General features: G+C 42.0%; 1 protein-coding gene across 4 annotated transcripts in view; it reads left to right on the forward strand.

The window, feature by feature from the left end:
* The window catches only part of VGLL4 (vestigial like family member 4), a 162,928-nt gene that overhangs the window by 92,503 nt on the left and 45,057 nt on the right, over positions 1-25,368 (forward strand). The window contains exon 1 of one of the 4 annotated variants that reach the window (XM_023218432.3): positions 1,808-2,135. The exons of the other annotated variants lie outside the window; for them this stretch is intronic. Within the exon in view, the coding sequence (XP_023074200.1) occupies positions 2,084-2,135 (52 nt within the window). The 5' untranslated portion in view covers positions 1,808-2,083. Of the gene's footprint in view, positions 1-1,807; positions 2,136-25,368 lie in introns of those variants that run through there. 4 annotated transcript variants of the gene reach the window in all.

Raw genomic sequence — 25,368 nt, forward strand, 5'->3', positions numbered from 1 at the left:
TATTTTTTAGTCGACACATTGTATCTATTTCTAGGGTACAATTTGATGTTTCTTTTCTTTCTTTTTTTTTTGAGACCGAGTTTCATCTTGTTGCTCAGGCTGGAGTACAATGGCGCGATCTCGGCTCACTGCAACCTCCGCCTCCCGGGTTCAAGCAGTTCTCCTGCCTTAGCCTCCCAAGTAGCTGGGATCACAGGCATGCACCACCATGCCCGGCTAATTTTGTATTTTTAGTAGAGACAGGGTTTCTCCATTTTGGTTAGGCTGATCTTGAATTCCCAACCTCAGGTGATCCGCCCACCTCGGCCTCCCAAAGTGCTGGGATTACAGGCATGAGCCACCGCGCTGGGCCAATTCGATGTTTCAATACATATTTATGCTGTATAATGATTCAGTCAGGGTAGTTCTTGTATTCATTACCTTATCATTTATTTGTGGTGAGGGCCTTCAAAAGCCTCTCATATAGCTATTTTAGAATATGCAGTATTTTACTGTTAACCATAGTAATCCTCCTATGCATAGAACGGCAGAATTTATTCCTCCTATCTAAAGTAACTTTTGTACTTTAACCCTTTAAAGTGTCAGTGCCTAGCAAGATGCTTTGTCTTCTTTCAATGTGTGATACGTTTATATCATCCTCTTTTGAATTTCTGTTGAGTTTATAGTCTATAATATACATTTGGCAGTTATATCACCTTGTATTTTATTGTCTTTAATGTAAATGTGACTGATGAAAAGCAAACAAACGTAACAACCTACACATCTAAATAGGTCAAGTGTTGAAGCCTGTCTTCAAAATAGTTACCTTGGAAAATTACACATTTAACCTAATACTGTGATGATGATCCTATTCTCAGAACATTGATTTTTATTTATTTATTTATTTTGAGACGAAGTTTCACTCTTGTCACCCAGGCTGGAGTGCAGTGGTACCATCTCAGCTCACTGCAACCTCTGCCTCCTGGGTCAAGCTCAAGTGATTCACCTCCCTCAGCCTCCTGGATAGCTGGGATTACAGGCACCTGCCACCACACCTGGCTAACCCACGCCCAGCAAATTTTTGTTTTTTTAGTAGAGACAGGGTTTCACTATGTTGACCAGGCTGGTCTTGAATTCCTGACCTTAGGTGATCCAACCGCCTCGGCCTCCCAGAGTGCTGGGATTATAGGTGTGAGCCACTGTGCCCGGGCACATTGATGGTTTTCTAAACAGTGGCCAGTAAGTTAAAAACCAAGATAGAGAGAGAGAAAAAAAAAAAAAAAAAAACAGAGTGTGTGTGTGTGTGTGTGTGTGTAAAACACAGTGCTTACTCCTTGCCACACTTCTATGTAACTATGCCTATAAAGTGAAGAGCTAGTTTTTTCTCTGTCATTCTGAAGCCAGTTTCACAAGTGGAGTTTGAAAATGCCTTTTAATCAGTGGCAATTTTATTTGGAATAGGGTCAAGTCATTCTAGTATGACTACTTTTAAGTGATAACAGTCATTTGCATGTTTGCCAAAAAATAAATAATCCAGTTTCACTGCCCCCCTGCCCCAGCCACCCCATCTAAAGTACAAATTCCTTGAGGGCAAGACATCTACCATCTCTTGTGCATCCCCTCTACCATTAGCACTTCTCTGTATCGTGCGTGTGATTTGAGATCCTAGAGCCCTTACTTTAAAGGCTGAGACGATTTTGGTTATCATGCTAGGAAGACTGGCTTTGCCTTCCTAGTCTTTGTCTTCCTTTGTTCAGCTTTGCAAACCCATTTATATCACATGGAGTAACTGGCTGTTTGGGAAGTTTCAGCCAACTGTTCTTTAACTTCATTTTATGGATGATGTGATACCCATTTTGTCTGTAAGTGGCTTTCTGTAGAATGAATGCCCCATTCTCATTGAAGAGGTGGGATAACCATAGCTCTTAGCCACCACGATGTGTTTAGAGCACTGTTCAGGGAATATTCATGGTACCTTCAAATATTACTGCCTTTATAAGTAATGAAATCTCCAGCTCTGCCAGATCTTTTGTGTCATGAGAAAAAACCAAAACAACTTAGTGCCTGCCCATCCAGAGCTTATCTTTGAAGTAACAAGAGGAGAATGAAAGACTTGAAGAAAAGAGTGGCACTTGGATACATTTCCACTCACACAGGTACTTGTTTTGTTTTGACTTTGTGTGGTCTGTTTGTGTGCGTGCAGTGTATTTTTTTGGAAAGGTTATGTCTTTGAGTTCAAAATAATTTCCTTTCCGTATTTGATTCAGCTTCCGTATTTGGTTACCACTGCAGTAGTGACAGTTGCTTGACTAATTTTTGCAATGCCCAGGGCTCGTGGAGATTCTTGGAAAGATGAAAAACCACCATATTTACTTTCTCCAATGTTGGCTCTGTTTCTGCTATAGCTTTTAAAAGATGATAGTTTCTTTATTTAAGTGAATATTTTTAACAGCTTTGCTGAGATATAATTCATATACCATGTAATTCATTCATTTAAAGTATAAAATTTAATGGTACTTAATATATTCACAGAGTTGTACAGTTATCACTATGATCGAAGTTTAGAACATTTTCATCACTCCCAAAAGAAACCTTGACCCATTTCACTCTCCATTCCCCCGTCCTCCTGGTCCCTGGCAGCCACAGATCTACTTTCTGTCTCTCTATATATCTGCTTATTCTGGGCATTTCATATAAATGAAATAATACAATATTTGGTCTTTTGTTACTTCATTCCTTTTTATTGCTGAATAGTAGTTCCTTGTATGACTGTACCACATTTTATTTACCAAAAAAAAAGTTTTTAAAGAAGCAGTACTAGCTCCTGGATAACGGTTGGTTTGAGCAGTTATACAGACTACAATGCCTTCTTCACTGATCTTAAGCTATGAAAAAGGAAGAGAAAAACATGCCATTTTGTTTGTTGATTTGCACTTGAACCCCAGCAAAATGTCATGGTCCTAACCCTCTGGTGTAACCTGTGTGGAGCAGTAGCATGGTTTATTTTTAGAATCTGAGTGACATTTTCTGTTTGGTAATCTCTCTGATTTCAGATGGAGCTATAGATAGGGATATAGATAAAATTTGGCATTTTCAAACTTGTACTTCCAAAGACTTTAGAACCAAATGTCACTCAGCTGAAACCATAATGAATTATAAACTATGTGTTCTAGAGTTTTGTTGTCACAGAGTCAGATAAGATGCCAAATGCTAGCAATACTATTTAGGAAGCCTACTCTTAGGATTTAAAAGAAGTGGACTGCCAGAGATGAATTATGTGACACAAATGCTAACATGTAGTTATTATGAGTGATCCATTCTGTCATGAGGTAGCCCTTGAAAAACAATCTGGGACAAAAGAACAAGCCTCTGGCACTGCTAAATTTTTGGAGAGAAAAACCTTTAGAAGTTAGCATGTGATTCTTTCTGGACATGTTCATTGCCTTATTTCTTCTTTTGCAAATATTTTGTAAATATTGATGAAGCGAAATGAGATGTTTTAGAAGGCAGATCCTCAGATCCCCTAAAGAGCATTGTCAGTTATGTTGAGCTATTCCTACCCCATCCCTCTATTGACCTGCGACAGCCTCTCAGAGCGTGATCATGGTGGCTTTGTGGTGGTTTTAAATGTAATCATGAGAAGCTAGCTGAGAGAATGCTAGCAGTGTTCCTTTGGATCAAGTTGAGACTAGCTGGTACAGTTAAGCCTAAGTTTCTTTTTGTTTCCTTCCTTGCCCCTTTCATTTTTCTAGACTTTGAGAAACTTATAGATTGCTAGTTAAGGACTATCTTTGCAGGCCTAATTCAAAGCTTTTGGGGAACGAGTTGTTTTGTTGTGCAAAAGACAAATAGGAAGTATAGGACTGTATGCCTTATAGGAATAGAAGGCAGCAGATAGTATAGCTATTTTCCATATGGGGAAACTGAGGCATGGAAGGGTGACTTAATGAAGTCCGTGATCTCTAAAGAGGCAAACATCACAAAAAAAATTAGAGAAATACGCCATTGTTTGAAAATAGAGGTGAGCCCTCCTAAAGCTGGTCTTGAGCTGTTTCACGTGTTAGTGTTGGCAGGAGGTAACCAGGACGGCCTAAATCTTGCTTTCTGAAACTCATTCGTCAAGCATTTCCTGAGTGGTTGTGAGCACTGAGATACGTCATCAGTTCTCCCTTGTGCCACGTCACTGCTGACATGTCCTTAGAAATGTCTGATGTGGTATTGGCTGATCTTGGTATTGATCAGTTGTGAAAGTGGAAGAGGCATGAGAAGAGACACCTCCTTGAGGCATGCTAAAATTACATATCTTGGGGGTTCCTGGACAACTTTCTGTTAGGACTGGAGCCCGGCCCAGGAATATGCATTTTAAGTAAGTCTCTTAGGTGATTCTGACATAGGTCATCCAGGAACTCACTTTGGAAAGCATTGTACTAGACAGTGAAATAGGAGTGGCTGGATGAAAAGCAATAAGGAAAATTTGCCCTGGTGCCGTGGCTCATGCCTGTAATCCCAGCACTTTGGGAGACAGAGGTGAGAGGATCACTTGAGCCCAGGACTTCGAGACCATCCTGGGCAACATGGTGAAACCCCATCTCTACAACAACTACAAAAAATTAACCAAGCATGGTGGAGGGCACTTGTAGTCCCATCTACTCGGGAGGCTGAGGTGGGAGGATCACTTGAGCCTGGGAGGTTGAGGCTGCAATGAATCATGATGGCACCACTGCACTCCAACCTAGATGACAGATCCTGACTCAAAAAAAAAAAAATTTCCACAGGTTGGTGAAATTAAACTGATAACCACTTTTGCTTTACATAGGAGCTCAGTAGAGCCTTTAAATCATGACCAGACTTAATTTACTATCTAATTTTCAGAAATACATTTGTCACATGCAGACAGTTACACCTAGATAGTTGTAGAAATTTTCAGCATTCCCAACTTGCAGAAAATCCTGAGAGAAAGAATATACAGCTGACCCTCGAACAATTCCATCTGAACTTTGAGGGTCCACTTCGACTCAGGATTTTTTCCAACCATTTGGAGACAGAAAATACTGCAGGATGTGAAACTCATGTGTATAGAGGGCCAGCTTCTCCTATGAGTGGACTTTGAGACTTGGTTATGTGTGGATTTTGGCGTCGGTGGGATTCCTGGACCCAATCCCCTGAGTATATATACCAAAGGATGACTAATTTCTCTTTAGTATACAACACCTAATTTTAACTCTGCTGAAAATAAAATCCTTTGCTGCTTCTATTCAATAGGCTCTTCCTTCTGTTCCTTCCAGCCAGTCGACAGAGCCTTGATGTGATTCCAGTGGATGACCTGTTCACTTAGTGAGGGGACTTGATTCGGTGTGGGTTCCTGCAGACGCCAGGATTTGGATATGTATGAGGTGACATCATTTCTCCTCTGTCACCACCATAGGAATCCATAACTAAAAGGTGGATGGTGAGTAGCCATCCACCTTTGACAAGAAAGGTTGATACCTCAGCTATTTAAGATATTTGCTCAAATACCAAGTGTGTAAGTAAATGGGTAATTCCAAGCTGGAACAGCCCAAGGAAGCGTAAGAAAGGAAATACAAGAGCCTTTCCAGGCTTCAGTTCTCAGTCCAGCAGATGGAAGCCTCTCGGTTACATGAGCTCACATCTGTCTCTCTGATTTGACAGAGCTCGTGCCATAAAAACTGGAATTGCTAATTCTATAATCCTTCGAAAGCATGATTGAAGTGAGACTGACAAAGAGCTACACCCTAAAAGTTAATGGCACAGGGAGAATAAGGGGCCTGGAGAACTAATCATGAAATATAAATGTCAGTGGCTGCAAACCACTCATCCATTTAATTGGCTAGAAGTTAATATAGTCTTGTAGACCCCAAATTAAAATGTTTCAGTTTTGCTTTATTTCTTCATTACTCTAGTCCCCATTGACCTTGTGTCGAGACCTAAACAATTGAGGGGCATTCTAGCATGGGAGCAGTTTTAACAATCATTGTCAGCATGGCTTTAAAGAAAATAGGTTGGCCAAACACACGTTAGGTTCTGCCATCTAGCAATAGTATGATTTTTTTTTTTTTTTGTAAAAACCATTAAAATAAGGCATTGGGAAGACAGATTGAATTTCTGAAATGCCAGAATGTCAGTGGTAAATATCACTGTTACTTATTACCCAGGAGTTTGCTACCCAGCTGTAGGTGGTGGGTATTTAGCAATGGCTGGGGCTTCAGCATAGGCTGACCTGTCAAGATACAGGATGGGAAAATAATGGCATTTAGAAGAACATTTGTAATCAAATTCATAAACTTTGTTAAAGAGGTAAGATAAAGGTTAGGTTTCTGTAAAGTTTTCTAGTTGGTATCTCTGAAGGCTGTAGGTAACTATAATAATAGATTTGAAGGAAAACACAACTCACAGAATGGGAAAATATTTTTTATGAATCATGTGTCTGAGAAGGGACCTGTATTAAGAATATGTGTAGAACTTTTACAACGCAGCAATACAAAGGCAGATAATCCTATTTAAAAATGGGCAAAGGATTTGAATAGACAATTCTCCAAAGAAGATAAATGGCCAACAATTGCAGAAAAATATGCTGAGCGTCATTAATCATTAGGAAAATGAAAATCAGAACCTCAGTGAGATCTGCCTACTACGGATGGTTGAAATAAAAAAGACAATAACAAGTGTTGGTGAGGATGTGGAGAAATTGGAATGCCTCATGTGTTGCTGGTGGGAATGTAAAATGGTGTAGCTGTTTTGGAAACAGTTTGGCAGTTGCTCAAAATGTTAAGCATAGAGTTACCATTTGACCCATCAATTCTACTCCTAGGTACATACTGGATAATAGAAAACAGCCCTGTAAAAATCTGTCCACAAATGTCCATAGAAGTATTATTTATAATAGCTAAAAAGTAGAAGCAATCCAAATGCCTATCAACTGATGAATGGATAAAATGTGGTCTATCCATACAATGAAATATTACTTGGCAATATAAAGAAATATAGTACTGACACATGTTACAACATGGGTGAACTTTTAAAACATTATGAGTGAAAGAACCAGACACAAAAGACACCAAGTCATTATATGATTGAGTTTATATGAGATGTCTAGAATCGGCAAGTCTATAGAGACAGAAAGTAGGTTAGTGGCTGCTAGGCATTGGAGAGAGGAGAATATGAGGAGTGACTGCTAATGGGTATGGGTTTCTTTTGGGGGTGAAGAAATGTCCTAAAATTAGATCATGGTGATTGTTGCACAACCCCAATTATAGACACATTGAGTCAGACACTTTAATGGGTGAATTATATGGCATGTGAATTATATGTCAATAAAGCTATTATAAAAGTTGGAGACTTAATGTGGAGAATATTGTTGCTCCATTCATTCCATTATTTGCAGAGTTCTTTGTGTGTGTGTGCATTTGCTTACATTAAAATATCGTGGAAAGTATTAGCCCTTACTAATGGTACCTGTCAGTCATTCAGAGAACACCTGAGTGCCAGACTTTGTGTCTGGTGGTAAGGGGCATTCACTGCTGCTCCCTGGACACCCCACTCAGGGCCCTTCTTGAGGAGCTGACAATCTGGAATTGTTGGTTTCTTTATAATCAGTACTAGCTATCTTACAAGAAGCAAACTGACATCCTATGTGTACATTCAGATGATCTTTACAGAGGATGATGTGTGCACACAGGATGGGACAGTCGGGTCCTGGGGGTGAGATGGAAGGAGAGGATGGAATTCCAGGTGGAGGTGGTCAGCAAGGGCCCAGGACAGGCATGGCGAAGGGGAGTTGTGAATTTGTGGCTGTCCAGCTTGAATGTTGTCATTGTTGCCAAATAGTCCGCGAAATAAGTCCCAGCTCTTTATTTAGCGTGGCTCAGTAGAAAAGGTAGCTCTGGAATTTCCATAGAGGAGGAGAGTTTTGGTGGTGGCAGGTCTGATTGGAAGAGGTGCAAGCAAAGGCTTTACGTATGATCAAATGTTTACTTGAGAGGCCCTGGGGTGCTAATGCCTTTGGATGACCGAGGCTCACCCTGCCCCCCAGCACCTCTTGCTGCTCCTTCTCCCTTGCCCTCACCCTGCTGGCTCAGGGGTGCTGTGCTGTCGCCCCCTCAGGCTGTGCCGACCCTTTAGGATTTTGTTCACTGGTACACACCTGCTGAGCCTTCACCATCTGCTCTGTGAAACCCCTCCGAGTGGTATAGGAGTTGGAGACGTGGTCCCTGGAGCCAGACCTTCGGGTGTAAATCCAGTCTTTCCTATTTCTAGCTGTGACCTTGGGCAAGTTACTGAGCTACTTTTGGTGACCATTTCCTTCTGAAAATGAAACTAATGATAGTGCCTACTTCACAGGTAAATAGGAGTATGAAATGAATTCACATATACAAAGTTTCTAGAGCATCTCTACTCAGTGTTACCCAACATCCTGATTACTAATTTGCAGGGGGGTGGGGAGTGGCACTGTCTCTTCTCTGTCTCTCCTCTTTGCAGGTGCTGCTGTCACTAACAATAAACTATAGGGAGGAAAAACCCAGTCAATTCCCTGAAAAGTCTCCAGTATGACCAGAAGTGTAGATAAGATTGTTGCATGTGTTAAAGTCATTCTAGGGAGTCTTAGAAGATTAGAGGCATGTTGGTTCCTACAGAGGAAAAAGAAAAGAAAGGAGATTCCAGTTAATGACTTGAGGCCCCTTACAATGTAACATCTTTGCTGCCCAAAGGGTCCTCTGTCTGCTGAGGTTCTGTGTGTGGGTGGGAGGGCACTGTGCAGGGGTGAATGGGGGTAGAATAAGGGGAATATTGTGTAATCATCAATTGGCCTGATTTTTCTGACCTTCCTTCCCCAGCCCTATGGTGGCTCTAGACCAGCTTTAACCCCGGAGTCTTAAGTCTTAAGCAAATTTGACTGCACTTCCACGTCAGCACACCAAGTGTTCTGCGTTAGCCCACCAGGGAAGTGAGACTGCTGCATCCATGGTCTCTCAAAGTTAAACTTCATTGCATGACACACCCTAGGGCATAAGGAAAAACTGTTAACATGTACTTCTGCACTGCTTAGAGATGCCAGCTTCTTCGACAGTTCTTGGACCTCATTATTTTATATTCTGCAAGTGTAGATGTGATGTATGTCACTTTATATTTTTGGGTTACCCACTCTTCCTTATATCCAGTAGGAAAGCATTTAAATGCATGTTTGTCATTATGTTTCTATTTTTCGTGATTTGTATAAAGATGAATGGCTCTAGGAATGTCATCTAGTCCATTAAGCCACAGCCTGCCTCTCTGATCCCTGAACGCTTGCTGTCAGCTCACCCGAGCTCAGCTGTACCTTTGAAGTGCAGGGCAAGCCTTTCATCTTCCATCATTTTCACTTAATGACAGCCTGCCCTTTGATCAGCTCAGTTTTCCTCTTTCTTTGGCTTCATAATAAGTCACTTGGAGCTAAGGAGAGATCTGAAGTAGGCTCAGAAACGGCCACAACTTTTCTGAGCACAATGGTTGATTGGCCTTTATATCTTAAGTAAATATACCAAAGGGAGTCAGCCCTTCCTGGCTTCTCATTGATAAAATTTGCTCACTGGGTAATGTAAACGTAAAAAGAGAGAGAGGTCGGGAGGACAGAAAGAAATAGAAATAAAAAGTAAGCAACATCCCCATCCCCCAATAGTTTAGGTTAATTAATTTGGGGAAACCTTCACCTTCACACTCGAGTAGAAAACTTCTCGGCATCGTGGGGATGATTTCATTTAGGAAACACTTTAAATTTTACATGCTAATGGAATATTTGTTTTCAGGTTAAATTGTATGACTTTTTTGCTTTATTATTTAATAGTCTCTTTTCTTGGAGCTTGGTACGGAAACAAAAAGTCCTTGATAGCGTATAATTTTTGCATAAGGATCTTACAATTTCCAATTAACATTAAAATCTGTGGAATAAGTCTGCAATCGCCCTTTAAAAAGCAGCTCACAGGTTTACCTAGTCTTTGGTTATACCGAACACCATTATTAAGCCATTTTTCTTAAGAAATAAATACATTTTGGTATTTAATTACTTACTCATGTATGAAATTAGCTGTTTGACTCTACAGTAACTCTCTAATAAATATTTTAATACTTTCTCAAGCTAGTCACATACTTACAGACTTCAGTTCTAATAGCCTCTTAGTTTTTTATTGGATAATACAGACATTTTTAAATAATAGCTTACATAAACTATAATTATTGAGTAAAATTTATCTGTAAAAGCACTCCACAATATACTGTATACTGTGAACAACCCAACATATCTGTATATTAGCCTGACGCCAATTTAATGAAGGATGATGATTTTTTTTAGAATTGGTTTATTTTAATATAGGTAGATTTCTTTGGAGTCAGTTTTTAAAAATCAGTATTCAGATTTTTCCTTTTGTATGCATTATTATTTGACTTGTTTGATGTTCTTCACAACTCAGATTTTAGAAAATGTCTGTTAAATGTTGATTAATCATGGATAAATGGAAGCTCTTAGCACAACCCCTGCCATCAAACAGTAGACATCTAAATTGTTTAAAGAGAATGAGTGTATACTGACAGTTTTCTCCAAGAATAAAAATGGAATCTTACTAGGCTATAAAAACGTCACCTGACAGTGATTAAAATGTAAATATGAGCGGTTAATTAGACTTTGTTAGATCAACCTGTGGAACTTAAAATATGGAGTTCTAGCACTAACTCACTCTTTCTTTTCCCTGTTACATATTGATAAGCTAGGGAACAAGTGTAGCTTCCTGGCTTGTTCATCTCGTAGTTTCTCAATTTATATCAAGGAAGGATCAACACTGAGAGAGTTATCAGGAAGAAGCTGAGGCTTGTTTTGGAAAGATCAGGTGAATGTATTAATACTAGCTGGAATACCAGCTCTCTGATCTTCCCTTAAAATGTGTCTTCAACCTGCCTCTTCTCCATCCACACTGACAGGAACATTGTTGAAGCTTCCTCACCTAACGCTTGCGTCCCTGCCCTGTTTCCTAGCTCAGGTGTGTGCACCCATCTGGCACGGTGTGTTAGAGCACCCCTCACGGAAGCCTCCCTGCAGCTGTGTCAATGCTCATAGTGGTTCCCTGTCAGTGACCCGACTCGTCAGGTCTCAGCCATTCACCTGTGTTCAGAGCCCTTTATTATCTGACCCACCTCTCTGTATCCAGCCTTAAGTCTAAAGAAACAAACCCATTGATCTAGTACCATTGCTCTCACACAAAGATGGCATCATTCCTGCTCTCTGCCTTGCCTCATACTCTTGTACCTGCCTGGAATGCTCATACCCATCATTTCCAAGTGTTCAAATCCTGCCCGTTTTTCAAATCCCACTCCTATTAGAGTTAGAATTCTTGTCGTCCTCATATAAAATGTATGTGGCATCGCTCTTTTTTTTTTAAATAAAAAGTGCATCTCTTTATTTTTTATTTCAAATTAATTAATATTTTTAAACTTTCCCCATTTTAATTCCTACTATGATAAACGTTGGTAGATTAACCTACATAACCAGAAGCTCTTTGGGGGTCCTCAATATTCGATTGGTAGCAGCTTTATTGAGATATGACTAATATACCATGCAATTCACTTATTTCAAGAGCATCTGATTTATTTTGGCATTTATAATGTTCAGTCCTTACAGTTCCTTATCTCCATAAGTTATCACTCCCACTAGAACTAAAATTCCTTGAGGCAAAGACCAGATCTCAAACATCTGTGTGTTTCCTTATTTCCTGAAGTAGTCCTACAAACATCCCAGGCACAACAATGCCTGTGAATGAACCACATCCTCTGATTTTTTTCTGCCAGTCCTAAATTGTATACATTCTTTAGACGGGACTGGATTCAACAATGAGCCTTTTAAATAAGGGTTCCACGTCCGTGTGTCCGTTTCTGGGGTGATGTGGCAGGGACACAAGTCCCACTTCACTATCATTTTGGGATGAGGACTGTCTCAATAAGACAGCATGGGTGGGAGCTTTTATGAAAGAACATAGCAAAGGACAAGGACAGGGCTTATCCCTGGAGCCTGCTCTAGGGAAGGAAAGGAGGCCCTAGGGAATGAGCTGGGTCTAGGAAGTGGCCTGAAGGCTTCCAGCCTTGTGAAAATGTTTGTAAACAGTATCGCAGTTAAGCGATAGGATTAAGAGCCATGATGCAGGATGCTTGTAAATATTTTCAGACACTGAAGATCAAGGAACACTTATTGCTGAGGAAGAGCTTGAAGAGGTGGGACTTGCACTCTAGACCAGACCTGAAAGTGAAGGACTGTTCCAGGCAGGCGGGAGGGGAGGTGGGAGGCATCCCCTGCGTGTGCAGACGGTAGGAGCAGTGGAGTCTGAGGGGAGGGGGAGAGAAGAGAGAGATGGGTAAGGCTGGAGAGATAGGGTGAGATGGGCTGATAAGGTTGAGGCATTTGAGCCTTTACTCCAGCAATCCAATCAATCCGGGACCCCGATCTCTCATGGTGGGAGGCAGGGTGGCCATGTTGGAAGACTTTCTTTCAGCCCCAGGGGTGAGGTGATGTGAGAAGGAAGAACAGAAAGGATGCAGTTTGGCCTAATAGCTTTTATTTGCCTGAACCATACAGGTCCCTTATTCAACAAATATTTGCTAAGCACCTGCTTTATTCCAGGCAAAGCATAAGCTACTCCTGATTGTATTGTCTATTTTTCTTTTAATGTCTTTTGTATGAAAATGTGTCCCCAATTGGACTTGTGCTGAATTGTAACTGGGGACCCTGTGTTTAATCCAGCTTAGCTCTGCACTGTCAAATTGCAAATAAAAGGTACGTAATAAATGAGTATGGGAAATAAAAATAATAGAAAAACAAAACCCAAACAAAAAAATGAGTATGTGATTGAGTGGCAGTGACAGGATTCACACCCCCTAACTATTACTACAAAAGGGAGGAGCTTACTTGTTTCTAACGGAGCGGTCTGTGTGTACCGCAGGCTCAGCTTCCCCAGCAATGGGATGGGCTGGTGTCAGGTCCTTCCGGTGCGGTGCAGTGCGGTGGGAGCGCACAGTATCACCTGGGTAGTATTCTTGCCAAAAAGATTTAATTTAACTCAGATCTAATCATAAGGAAATGATTAGGCCACCAAAATTTGTAGGGACAGCTCATTGGTCTGCATTATTTAAAAACATCAGTGTCACGAAAGAGAAAAAATGCCTTTAGATGAAAGGAGATTGAAGAGACATGACGACTTCACTGAGAAGCATATGATCCTGAATTAATCAAGTCCTCCCCCAACCCTCCCTGCCACCAAAAAGAGACAGTTCAGTTGGGGAAGCTGGAATGTGAACTGGACGTTAGATAATGACAGTATGTCAACTTTAACTTTGTTGAGTGTGATAATGGTATTGTGGCTCTGAAGGAGAATATGCCTGTTCTTAAGTATTTATGGGTGAAATAAGATGTCTCCCACTTACTAATACTTTCAAAAATCGTAGCAAGAAAATGTGTATGCATGTAGCTAAAACAAACTGACAAAAATGCTATGATAGGTGAATCAAGGTAAAGAGAATGGGATGTTCTTGTTCTCATTCAACTCTTTGGGTAGCTTTAAAATTTTTTGAAATTGAAAGTTGGAAAAATTACAATGATTTACTTGGGCACTTAGCTGTTTCAGCAGTAAGGTTTACTGAAGCTGACTTTAAGTTACTCGCTTTACCTGTCTTCAGGGTTGTCAGGCCCTCGAATGGTGTGCGTGCCCAAGTCCCTAATGCTGCTTCCACGGTGTCAGGACTGAGACATCTTTGAACTTCGCGTCCTGTTTTAATCCTTGGAAAATTCACTCTGTGGCTTCTGAAACCAACATATTTAGCAATAGGAAGGAATACAGTGAGTTAATGAATTTTCGTGGGATACCTGAATGGCTGACTGAGATAGCTGACTTGGGAATGTGTCCCTCCCAGCTCCCTGCCCACTGCAGCTCCGTGGGGGGCTTGGAGCTGATGATGAGATTTCACAGTCAGAATCAGGGGGCCTATACATAGCCTTTCTTCAGCACTCTGTATGCCAGTGAGAAATTTGAACTGGTTTCCGGGACCACCATCTTACTCCTCAGGGTCTGGACTGGAACCTACTGCAGAGAGCAAGATCTCCTGTTTGGTGGTAGCACACACGATGGTATTGCTGAGAAACGAGTAGTTTTTGAGTTGAAGCCAGCAGCACATGTCACATGGGATGCTGCCAGGCATCTCAGCCCAGGTAGATGGCACCAAAAGGGGTGCTCTTGGGGCTGAGGCCGACAAGAGGCACTCAAGTCGGGTTTTGAAAGTGCAGATGAGTATGCATTGGCAGAGAGGGCTTCTGAACACATTCTAGGGAGGGAAAAAGGTACATGGAATAAAGCCTGTAAGTCCAGAGTGTGTGTGGGGAGGAGGCGGCCCCGTGCCGAGTATCGCTCTGAGCCTGTGTGGGTTCACACTGCCATTTCACACATGTGGAAACAGTCACAGAAAGTCAGGCAGCCGCGCCGAGATCATGTAGCCAGCTCCTGGTAGAGCAGATTCGGAGCACCCACTGACCCGTGCTCTCGGGCACTGTGTCTTCTGACCCCTTCCACTGGCTGGTGCTGACTGTATTCGAGGGGGGGGGCCTCATGAGTAGGAAGGAGGACAGTTAGAGGTTTCCTTTGTTCAGCCATCTTATCCTTCAAATGGGAATTGTACCAACAGATGGAATCCAACCAACAGTGTAATAAATAAATTGCCTGTTCTGGGCTGGCCTTTCTATAAATTCTCATTGATTCGCGTAGAAATCCCTCACGGTAGTTGAATAGAGGCTCAAGAGAGATGAAGAGACTGCTAAGATCATACATTTTTCTGACTCCACAGTCCACTTTCTACTGTTTCTCTGTCACTGGCCCAGAGATACAGAAATGAATGAGCTGCTCCGTGCCTCCCAGAACAGTATCTGGGACAGTGTGCGAGGTATTACAGAGAAGAGCAGCACGTGGCGAATTCTTCCATTAGACAGCCTATGGGCAGGGCCATCCTAGCGGCTCGGCGTGTTATGGGAGATCAGAAGAGGGAAAGTTTAGTTTTCCATTTTCTCTCTGCACTTCCAAGACTGTGTCTTTTTTCCTCCTCTAGTGGTCAGTGACTGATTCCAGGACTCCACCATCTCAGGGCCTGTGGCAAAGTGGTACCCTCTGGAACTCCCTCCAGTTAAACAATGTTTTGAAAATGCAGATAGTAGCATATGACCTTCGGTGCTTAACCTGTCACGTGGCACAGGGCTTGCAGACAAATTTTTTGAGTATTTTTACCAAAACACTTAAATTTTAAAGAGGTCATACCATTACCAGCGTCATCCCTCTGTTTCGTGGCAACCAGAGTCCCTCTGGAGGCTTGGCTCAACTGCGGAAGAGGTTTAAACAAGCCCCCTTTTTTGTTTTTTGCTTACCCTCATCCAGCTACTCTCCTTCTAAACATTTATAAGCTCTACCAGGGAGGAAATTGAGCCCCTAGCAAAGTGCCTGATTCCAATACCATCTGCTAACAATTTACTTTCATAACTCTCCTCCTTCTCATTAACAGTAAAATGTTACAAAAGTAGATTTGCAAGTAAATACAATGCAGAATTTCTGCCAGGCTTTAAGAGCCTTTTCCATTAAGGAGGACTGTGCACTTGGTGTTAAAGGTTCGGAGCTGGCTTTGTCTCCTTGAGGTTCACTGGTGATGTGTCGGGGCCATGTCAGCGCATGTGACCCTTTGGACCGCTGTTGTAATATTCAGGCGGATGGCAGTCCTCAGCCTGCACGAGCACGGCCACAGCAGAGCTCATGCTCTAAGCGGGACTGCCCTTCCCTAGTTTACTCAGAGGCCTCTGAGGCTGCCTGAGAGCCAGAGTCTAGGGAATGGAGGACCAAGAATAGAAAGTAGGTGTCATTACTAAGTCTGCATCAGGAAACCAGGGAAGTGGATGAGTGTTTGATCTTTTTTGTTTGTTTTGTGTTTGATCTTTTTGAATCGTACGATTTACAAAGCTAAAACCCAGCCTCAAACCTAGATCAGCTGATCTTCAGGCTGTTTGTGTTGTGTTACACACCAGAGTTTTCTTCAAGCTGAAATGATACGTATAATAAGACATTAGTTTGACCCCACTTACTCAGTGTTAATTCCATGGAGGTTGCAGTATTACATAATCTGTCAAGATACAGTTCAGTTGTAAACTAAATCCAACAGGGTAAATGAGACAGCAGGGACTTTTATTAGCCCTGAAGATAATAAAATGATTTTTAAGCAGTATAGAACTTGCTGATTAAATGAGTAACAATGTGTGGATGTGATAACGAGTTTTAATTTAAAGTATTTTTAGTGCTTTTTAGTATTCAGAGAACTTCAGTTTATTAAAAAAACACTTTAGTGTATATTCACAATGGATGTTGAGAATTATAGACATAATTTCTTTGGCATTCTTTTATCTTTTCTCCTCAGCCCCTGTAAAATTATAGCTATTAATATTTAAAACCAGAGGTGCCAGCAGACACCATCCGTCCTGCACCAGCATCATCAGTACTGTCTGGGGGCAGGTCCCACCCCAGACCCACTGCCTCCCCATCCAAAGGAGGCCCCAACCTGATTGGTGAACACAAACCTAGTCCTCCTCACTTGCAGGCAAGCAGAAGAGTTACTGGGAGGTCCACGTTCCTCTGGCTAGTGCAGGGCAGATGATCAACAAGTCAGAGGGCCAGGCCGCGGCTGTACCCTTCCCCAGTGCCCAGCCAGGAAACCCATTCTCCTCCCTTGCCAGCCCATGTGTTTGTTTCCTCCTGTGCTCAGGTGGTTCTGGTCTGGAAGCGGCATCTGTACGTTCAGCTGCTTTCATCTCAGTCGGTCCCACTATGTTAGGTCAGACAGATGGGACCGTGGCAGCTGTTCATCCTTGGTGTCAGAACCAGGTGTCAGTCCTGTCCTCTCTTCTTTCCTCTCTGGATTAGTTTGCTGGGGCTGCCAGAATAAAATTCCACAGACTGGGTGGTTTAAACAACAGAAATGTATTAACTCATTGGTCCTGGAGGCTGAAAGTCTGAGATCAGAGAGTCAACGGGCTTATTTCTCCGGCGGGCTGTCTCCTTGGCTTGCAGATGGCCGCCTTCTCTTCTCCCATGTCCTCGCATGGTGGCCCTTCTGTGATGTGTCTTTGTCCTAATCTCTTGTTAGAGAGACAACAGTCAGATTGGATTAATGACCTCACTTCACCTTAATTACCTCTTTAAAGTCTCTGTCTTCAAATACAGCCATGTTCTCTGCAGTACTGGGGTTTAGAACTTTAACGTGTTAATTCCAGGGGTGGGCATGGTTCAGCTGATAAGCTCCTCTTCCTCCCGCCCCCTCCCGCTCTTGTTCACCTTCCTCCCTCCTCAGCTGTCTTTCTCCCATTTATTTTCCTCAATCAGTGAAGCATCTTGCACACCTAGAAAGATTATGGAAGTTGGGGAGTCTAAATCCCAGGTTTCTACTTCCAGTGCTTCCATTAATCAGCTTTGCGACCTTGGGAAATTCACTTAATTCTTGAAACACTGGTTTCCTCGGCTGCAAGGCGAGAGCTCTTCTTCCCTGCCTCCCTCATGGGGCTGCATTAAGAAAAGTCAGAACAATAGATAGTGTTGCAATATCCTTGTAAAATAAAATACACTCAGAGAAGATACAGGAAGGCTTCTACAAAGTATAGTGTGTATGGAATGATTTCGATTCCTTGAAATTCTAGTGAAGATGGCTTATGTTTCACTTCTACCAGTTTTATTGTGCTGTTGTTACCCTTAACTATATTATTAGCAGTCCAAGATAGAAGCTGTACTCTCTCAACACAATCTCATCTTTGCTCTCAAAAAAAAGAATAGAGCTGCTTACAGCAAGCCGAGTCCAGGGTGTGGACCCTGCACAGCCCTTCCCAGCCCAGTCGGCTCCCTGAGGCAAGGTGGGGCTGAGAGGTGCTTTGTGTTGCCACCCAAGGGCTGGGGGAATTGCAGGCGATCCTTGCACTTGAGCAGACAGCACGTCACGGCCTTTATCTGCTGGCTCGCATTGCAAAGGCCGTCCTATAAAAAAAGAAAAAAGGGAGCCAGAATGGGACTAGCCACAAGTTGAACAATTTGAAGGAGACTGAATTCACGGTGTCTTCTCCCCAGCTGCTCGACCGTGAGACAAAGACGTATTATTTGAAAGAAAGTGAGTAAGCCGTGGCTGCCGGGGCTTCTGCCCTGCACAGTGACGAGAGGGGCGTGGAATGTGGGAGCTGGGTCCTCTTACCAGGGTGCCCTCTCGCCAGGACATGATGTCAGTCGGTTGCCATGGACTGTGGTCAGCCTGAAGGAGACACATCAGTGCAGTGCAGCTGGGTTGGCCGACTGAGCTATGGTTTTGCTTCTTTGATTTAGGTTCAAACATGATAAAGGGGCTGGGAAGGGGGACGAACATAAAGCCTTAGACACAGTGGAGATTTCAATTGTGGACTTAAACTCTGTTCGGCAAGGCATAGAGATCTTTGTCAAAAATATATCCCTAAAAGTTACAGCAAGATACATTTGAGTACGGTTTACCCTCTCCTTCTCCATAAAGACATTCTCATTTCACCCCATGCTGTTGGTCTAATCTCCAGAAAATGCCCATAAATACCATTATTTTGATTAATTGCTCGGAGCCATGCCATCACCTTCTATGCAGCCTACACCCCAGTCTGGCGATGGGCCCACACAGTTGGTGAAGGGCCATGTGGCCGAGACCCGGGTTCCCATGCTAACGCAGCCTTACCCCGGGAGAATCCATTAATCCCCCTGAAACCCAACCACTTGCCCATCTCTGTGTTGAAGGTCATGGCCTTGATTGTTCTGTTCTATGAAAATTGAATCTGCATTTGGTGGACCAGATTCTGTTTGTCTCAGGTTTCAGCTGGCTACAACTTTCTTGTAGTATTCTGATAAATGAATGCAGCTGGAACTTTTGAGAACTAGAAGAGTCCTTGTTTTTTTTAATGAAATCTCCCTTAATCATGAGATGCTAATAATTAGCTAATCAAAAAATTTTGTTAGTTGATCGCTTTGTTGAATCTGCTTTTTCTACCACTATGTAAAGTGTGTTCTGTAAAAGTTTGGAAAGTATTTCTTGATTAGCAGTAAAAGGAAACTTAACTTTAGAAGATATATCTATTATGTAAGACGTAGTCCATTAGAGCCAAAAGTAGGCTGTCAAGTTGATCTAATCAAAACACTTAATTTTATGAGTAAACAGAGGTTAGGCCAGGCTCGGTGGCTCAGGCCTGTAATCCCAGCACTTTGAGAGGCCAAGGCGGGTAGATAACTTGGGGTCAGAAGTTCTAGACTACCCTGGCCAACATGGTGAAACCCCATCTCTACTAAAAAATAAAAAAAAAAATTAGCTGGGCATGGTGGCACATGCTTGTAGTCCCAGCTACACTCAGGAGGCTGAGTCAGGAGAATCACTTGAACTCAGGAGGCAGAGGTTGCAGTGAACCAAGATCTCGCCACTGCACTCCAGTCTGGGTGACAGAGCGAGACTCCATCTCCAAAAAAGAAAAAGAATGGAGGTTGAAGAGACCAGTGCTATTTTGAAGCCTCTGGAGTTAGGTTCTGTGTGAATCATTATTTTATGTCCCACTGAAAAAGAAGCAATCTTGGCTGTTAATACATGCCAATTATTTGTAAGATAAACTTCAGTCTTAGCAATATGAAAATGTAGGAAATAGTCTTAGAATCTTTGAGATATGGTAATAACAGGATTACACAATGGGGTTATATTTTCCACGGTTCCTCCCTGTGCTCCTCCCCTCTTTCCATTCTGACTTTGAAAGCAGAATTTTCTTGTGATATTTTATCAAAATCATATTATAGCACAGCATAAAGCGAGGTGATTGTCGTTTTTCATTTCTCTCTGTTAAACTTCTCTGCCGTTGAAATAAACATGCTGATTCTTGTGAAATCTTAGGCCAAAATCTTTGCTTATCTTCTTTGGGGAAATTTGAAGGAATATTTTTGATCCATACATTAGAACTGCCACCATGACAAATAACTACAGAAGTTAATTTCGTATATATTAGGCATTTTTCTTCATTTTATTTAGGCATTTTTCTGATGTGTGCCTAGATAAAATTATCTTCATGTAAAAGGCTGAATACATTTAAAAAATAAAACTTCTTTAGTTGTCATTGGGAAGTTGAAAGAAGTAAAACCGACAGTTGTAGTGAAGCCAACTTGTAAAGCTTAAAATACGGGGTTACTCAACTCAGATCTTCCTTCTGTTTATTCTTGAAAGAGGAAGATAATCTTTTCTCCTTTTTCAATTGCCAGACCATTGTGAAATTTAGAATACACGTTAGGACCAGAGGAAAAGGCCTCTTGCACTCCCAAGATAAGTTCCTTTTGGTGTATGTGCTTTTGCCTCCCACCCTTGTGGTCAGGGTCTGTACGCATTTCACCATTTATTCTTGTGACAGTACTTTGGACAGCCTTCAGCGTGTCACGGGCACTCGACATACTGATTAAAAGCTGAACTGCCACTTTATAGGATCTGATGCATCCAAGAGCCCAAGTCACCTCAAGTGGTTCACTGAATTGATTTTTTTTAGCTTAATAAATAACGTTTTAAAAATTATTTGACTTTAATATTGTAGGGAGATGTAACTATAATAACAAAAGATTTGTTTTTATTTCTGGGAAAATTCATGAATGCCTGTTCTTAATTGTTTAATAGTTTAGTGTGAAAAGCCTGAGAGAAAAAAGAATCTAATGATATTGGAGCCTTATACTACTTATAAATATATTCTTATTTTGGAGGAGGAAGAGGTAACATTTCTACTGAGACATAATTCACATACTATACAATTCACCCATTTAAAGTCTACAGTACACTTCAGTGGTTTTTAGTATATTTAGAGTTATGCAACTTTTATCACTATCAATTTTAGAAGGTTTTTGTCATTCCCCAGAGAAACCTGGCACCCACCCATGAACTGTCACCTCACATTCCCCCTTCTCCCAGCCCCCAGCACCCACTCACCTGCTTTCTGCCTGTGAGCCTCTCTCTTCTGACATTTCATAGAAATGGAATCAGACAGTATGTGGCCTTTTGTGTCTGCTTTCCTTCACTCAGCATACTGTTTTCTAGGTTCATCTGTGCCGTGGCTGAATCAGTATCTTATTTCTTTGTATAGCTGCATAATATTTCATCATGGATATTTCATTTTTTACATCTGTTAGTTGATGGACATTTTGGTGGTTTCCACTATTTGGCTATTTTAATAATGCTGCTATGAACATCATGTATAAGCTTTTGTGTGGACATGTTTTCATTTCTCTGGGTTATGTGCCCAGGACTAGAATTGCTAGGTTATATGGTAACTCTATGTTTCATCAGTTGAGGAGCTGTCAGATTGTTTTCCACCGTGGCCATGCTGTGTCCGGAGTTGGTTCCTTCCAGTGGGTTCTTGGTCTCGCTGACTTCAAGAATGAAGCCGCAGACCTTCGTGGTGAGTGTTACAGCTCTTAAAGATGGCACAGACCCAAAGAGTGAGCAGCAGCAAGATTTACTGTGAAGAGCGAAAGAACAAAGCTTCCACAGCATGGAAGGGGACCTGAATGGGTTGCTGCTGCTGGCTGGCCTGGCCAGCTTTTATTCCCTTATTTGTCCCTGCCCATGTCCTGCTGATTGGTCCATTTTACAGAGAACTGATTGGTGCGTTTTTACAGAGCACTGATTGGCGCATTTTACATACCTCTAGCTAGCCACAGAGCGCTGATTGGTGCATTTTACAATCCTCTGGTAAGACACAAAAGTTCTGGAAGTCCCCACCCCACCCACAAGTCCAGCTGGCTTCACCTCTCAATGCCACTTTACAATTCCACCAGCAGTGTACACATGTTCCAACTTCTCCACATCCTTGCTAACACTTTTGTATTCTGTCTTTTGATCATAGCCATCCTAATGGGTGTTAGTGGTATCTCTTTGTGGTATTGATTCGCATTTCCTTGATGGCTGACGATGTTGGACATCTGATATGGTTTGGCAGTGTTCTCACCCAGTCTCATCTTGAATTGTAGCTCCCCTGATTCCCACGTGTTGTGGGAGGGACCCAGTGGGCGATAGCTGAATCATGGGGGCGGTTTCCCCAATACTGTTCCGGTGGTAGTCTTACAAGATCTGATGGTTTTATAAGGGAAAACCCCTTTCTCTCATTCTTATTCTCTCGTCTGCCACCATGTAAGACATGACTTTCGGCTTCCTCCATGATTGTGAGGCCTCCCCAGGCATGTGGAACTGTGAATCCATTCAGTCTCTTTTTCTTTATAAAATTACCCAGTCTCGGGTATGTCTTTATCAGCAACGTGAGAACAGATTAATACAATATCTTTCCATGTGCTTATTGGCTATTTTCATATCTTCTCTTGGGAAATGCCTATTTAAATCCTTTTCTGTTTTTGTTATCTTTTTAATTGTTGTAAGACTTCTTCATATATTTCAAAATAGATATTTTAACACTCCTTATTCTGTAGCACCTTTAACATATCCTAAAGCTCTGTAAACTGCCCGCCCTATTGCCTTGCCTCATTGACACAGTAGGTCAGTATTCACTGATCATCTACTGTGTGGAAGGTGGTGTGCTCTGCACTCTCAGGTTTATTCGATGAATTAAATGCCACCTGCTTCCAGAAGCACAAAATAAAGTAGGGAGGGAAACACCAGAGTGATAAGTTTCTATAGATGTTCAGAGGAAGAGGAGATGACTTTCAGCTGGAGGAATCAAGGACAGCCTGATGGAGGAGGCATTTTAAGTGGTTTTGCAGGATGCATGAACTTAAATGAGAAGATTTGGGGAAGAACAAGTTCTCTGTGGAATGTTGATGAGTCTAGATGAACTTTTTGGGCTGAAATTTTTAGGGCATATAAAGAGGAATACTAGGAATAGATTGGCAGTGGGGGGCAGTGGGCGGGGGCAGGGTTGGGGGGGTATTGAAAGCAGCTCTGCTGGGTTTCCATCTCAGAGACTGAGATGCATTAGATGACAGAAAAGCCTGTAGTTAAACTCCTGTGAAAGTTGTTCAATCTCACGGTTGCCAAATTTATTTGACCCCAAGGTCACCCTTGTTTTTTTCGATGAATAACATCTGAGGCACATACCTCGCGTTTTGCTGAGTTCACCATTACACAAGTAACAGTTTCTTAGTAAATGTTGGTTAGTTGGTTGGTCACTTGTTGATCATAGAATTGCATCAGTAATTCTAAGAGTTGGAAAGAACATGACACATTAGCTAGTCTAGCCCCTCGTCGTACGGAGGGAGGCCCAGAGAGGGGAAGCACGTGCCCACATTCACCCCGTCCTAAATAAAGGAAGAGTCAAGATTGCAATGCACGTGTCTTTTCTCCTAGACCAAATGTTTGCTTCAGTTTTACTAAAATAATTTTAACCCACCACACATACAACTGTTACCACTCCTGTCTAAAATACAAGTGTTGGGTTAGGGCCATCTAGGGAGGGGCCCCAAAGATGCATAAAGGCACATAATTGAACGGACCTGTCTCTGACCTTCTGTGCAGATTCTTTTCCTTTGCTCTAAGCCTTGAATAAAGCTGCCCAGTCTTACGATGAGGCGTTGTCTGATTGCACAGGCCATGGGTTCTTGCCTCCATCTAACCTGTTAACTGGTGGATCCTGGGTAAGTCACGCTATGTTTTGGGGCACAGCTTCATCATCCATCAAATGAGGCAAACTGTGTTTCCCAGGGTCCTTCCAGCGCCGTCAAAGTGAGAAGCTGAAGTGCTACAGCACGCATTTACCACTGTCTCCGGGGGACCTGGTGGAGGCTTCTGTCACAGTCCCTGGTGAAGGATACCTAGAGTGCCTTCATGGGGCCTGTAGCCCCAGCCCCACCCCCAAATCTCCAGTGTTTTCTGAGGATTCTTGTGGAATGTTTTTCTATGTTAGACATCAGTGATTTAGTCTTAAAAGATAAGCAGTGCATCCGTTGGATGAACTTAAAAATGCAAACAAGCACGAGAATTTTTACTAGGTTGGAAACTGGGGAAGGGAGTGGGAATGTTGTTCTTAACCCAAGGGTTTTGCTTTCCACGTCACAGTGTATGCTGGTGGAATGAGTGATGGCTCCTTTTTTGGAGTGATTTCGGTCTGTTGCTGTAGTGGTTGTTTTCCATAGCAACCCCTGTTGCTACACAGCTGGCATCTAATGAAATGATGACCACAGCTCGGGGGTCCAAGCCTGAGGACTCCTCATCCTCTCGCATCCTGCCAGGGGTATTGAGAAACCCTGCGTGGAGAGGAGGGTCAGCTGGTACCATTTTGATGAGGGTTGATTTGCAGTTGCTGCATTCCTGGGGGTATCATCAGGGCTTCCCAGAAAGTTAGCTGGGTTTGGGCTTCTGAAGCTTTCCCATGGAACACCCTCTTCTCTCTTTGTGGAGGAGGAAGTATCACAAGATAATTAGAAAGGATATTTTTCTAATTTATGAAAGTATAAAGATGAGCACTGCTTTTTTTGTTTTTTAAAATGAAAAGTTACTAAATAGGGAGTATAGGCCAACCAAGATCATATTGAATTTCTGAGTGTGGCAGGCCAGCGTGGGGCCTGTGTTTTAGGTATCTCATTTAAAATGGAAAGTTCCAGTTTGCTTTGGGGCCAGAATCCTTAAAAGAAATCCTGGCTGGAGGTGTATTATGGGTCACTGTATATTTGCTAGTTTATATCTTGCTGACTAAATTGGCCAAGTTTTTATTTTTCCTGGTAAATATTCAGAGGGTTTTTCCTCACTCCTTTCTCCAACAAAATCATATTTGTCATATGTGTATGAAGTAAATGCCTGTTGACACTGTCCACACATCTGTGATGATATGAAAATTAGTGGTGGCAAACAAAGATCCCTTTTCTTAGGTACCACAAGGCCTCAGATGAAGTTGACTTTATCCTCGTATTACTCTAAAATTGTGACCAAATGGAAACAAAATTGGTCAGGTCTGAGAGACCAAAATGTACAGTACAATAAAAGGGTTATTTGTGAAAAATTTAGGTGCTCCCCCCATGTGACTTAGAAAGTTTGAAGTTTTCTCTTAATCGTTCGTCTTTATAAAGTTTAGAAAGTACACAACCTTTATTACTATGAAAGGCTATGCTTATTTTAATTCACAACGAGGCACAAAGTGATTGCCTAGTACGAAACCTTTTAAAATAGTAATGAAAAACGCCGAGATGTCAAATCAAATGGAAATTTGGACCCTAATTTGATTGCCTAACTTCGAAACATGTTTCAGAACTGCACCTACCTACATATTATGCTTGTGATAAGTTATGTGCTGAAGTTTTGTGCTGATAATATTTTAATGTGCAATTT

This window comes from Piliocolobus tephrosceles, chromosome 2 (assembly GCF_002776525.5).
Source record: "Piliocolobus tephrosceles isolate RC106 chromosome 2, ASM277652v3, whole genome shotgun sequence".
NCBI classification, from domain to species: domain Eukaryota; kingdom Metazoa; phylum Chordata; class Mammalia; order Primates; family Cercopithecidae; genus Piliocolobus; species Piliocolobus tephrosceles.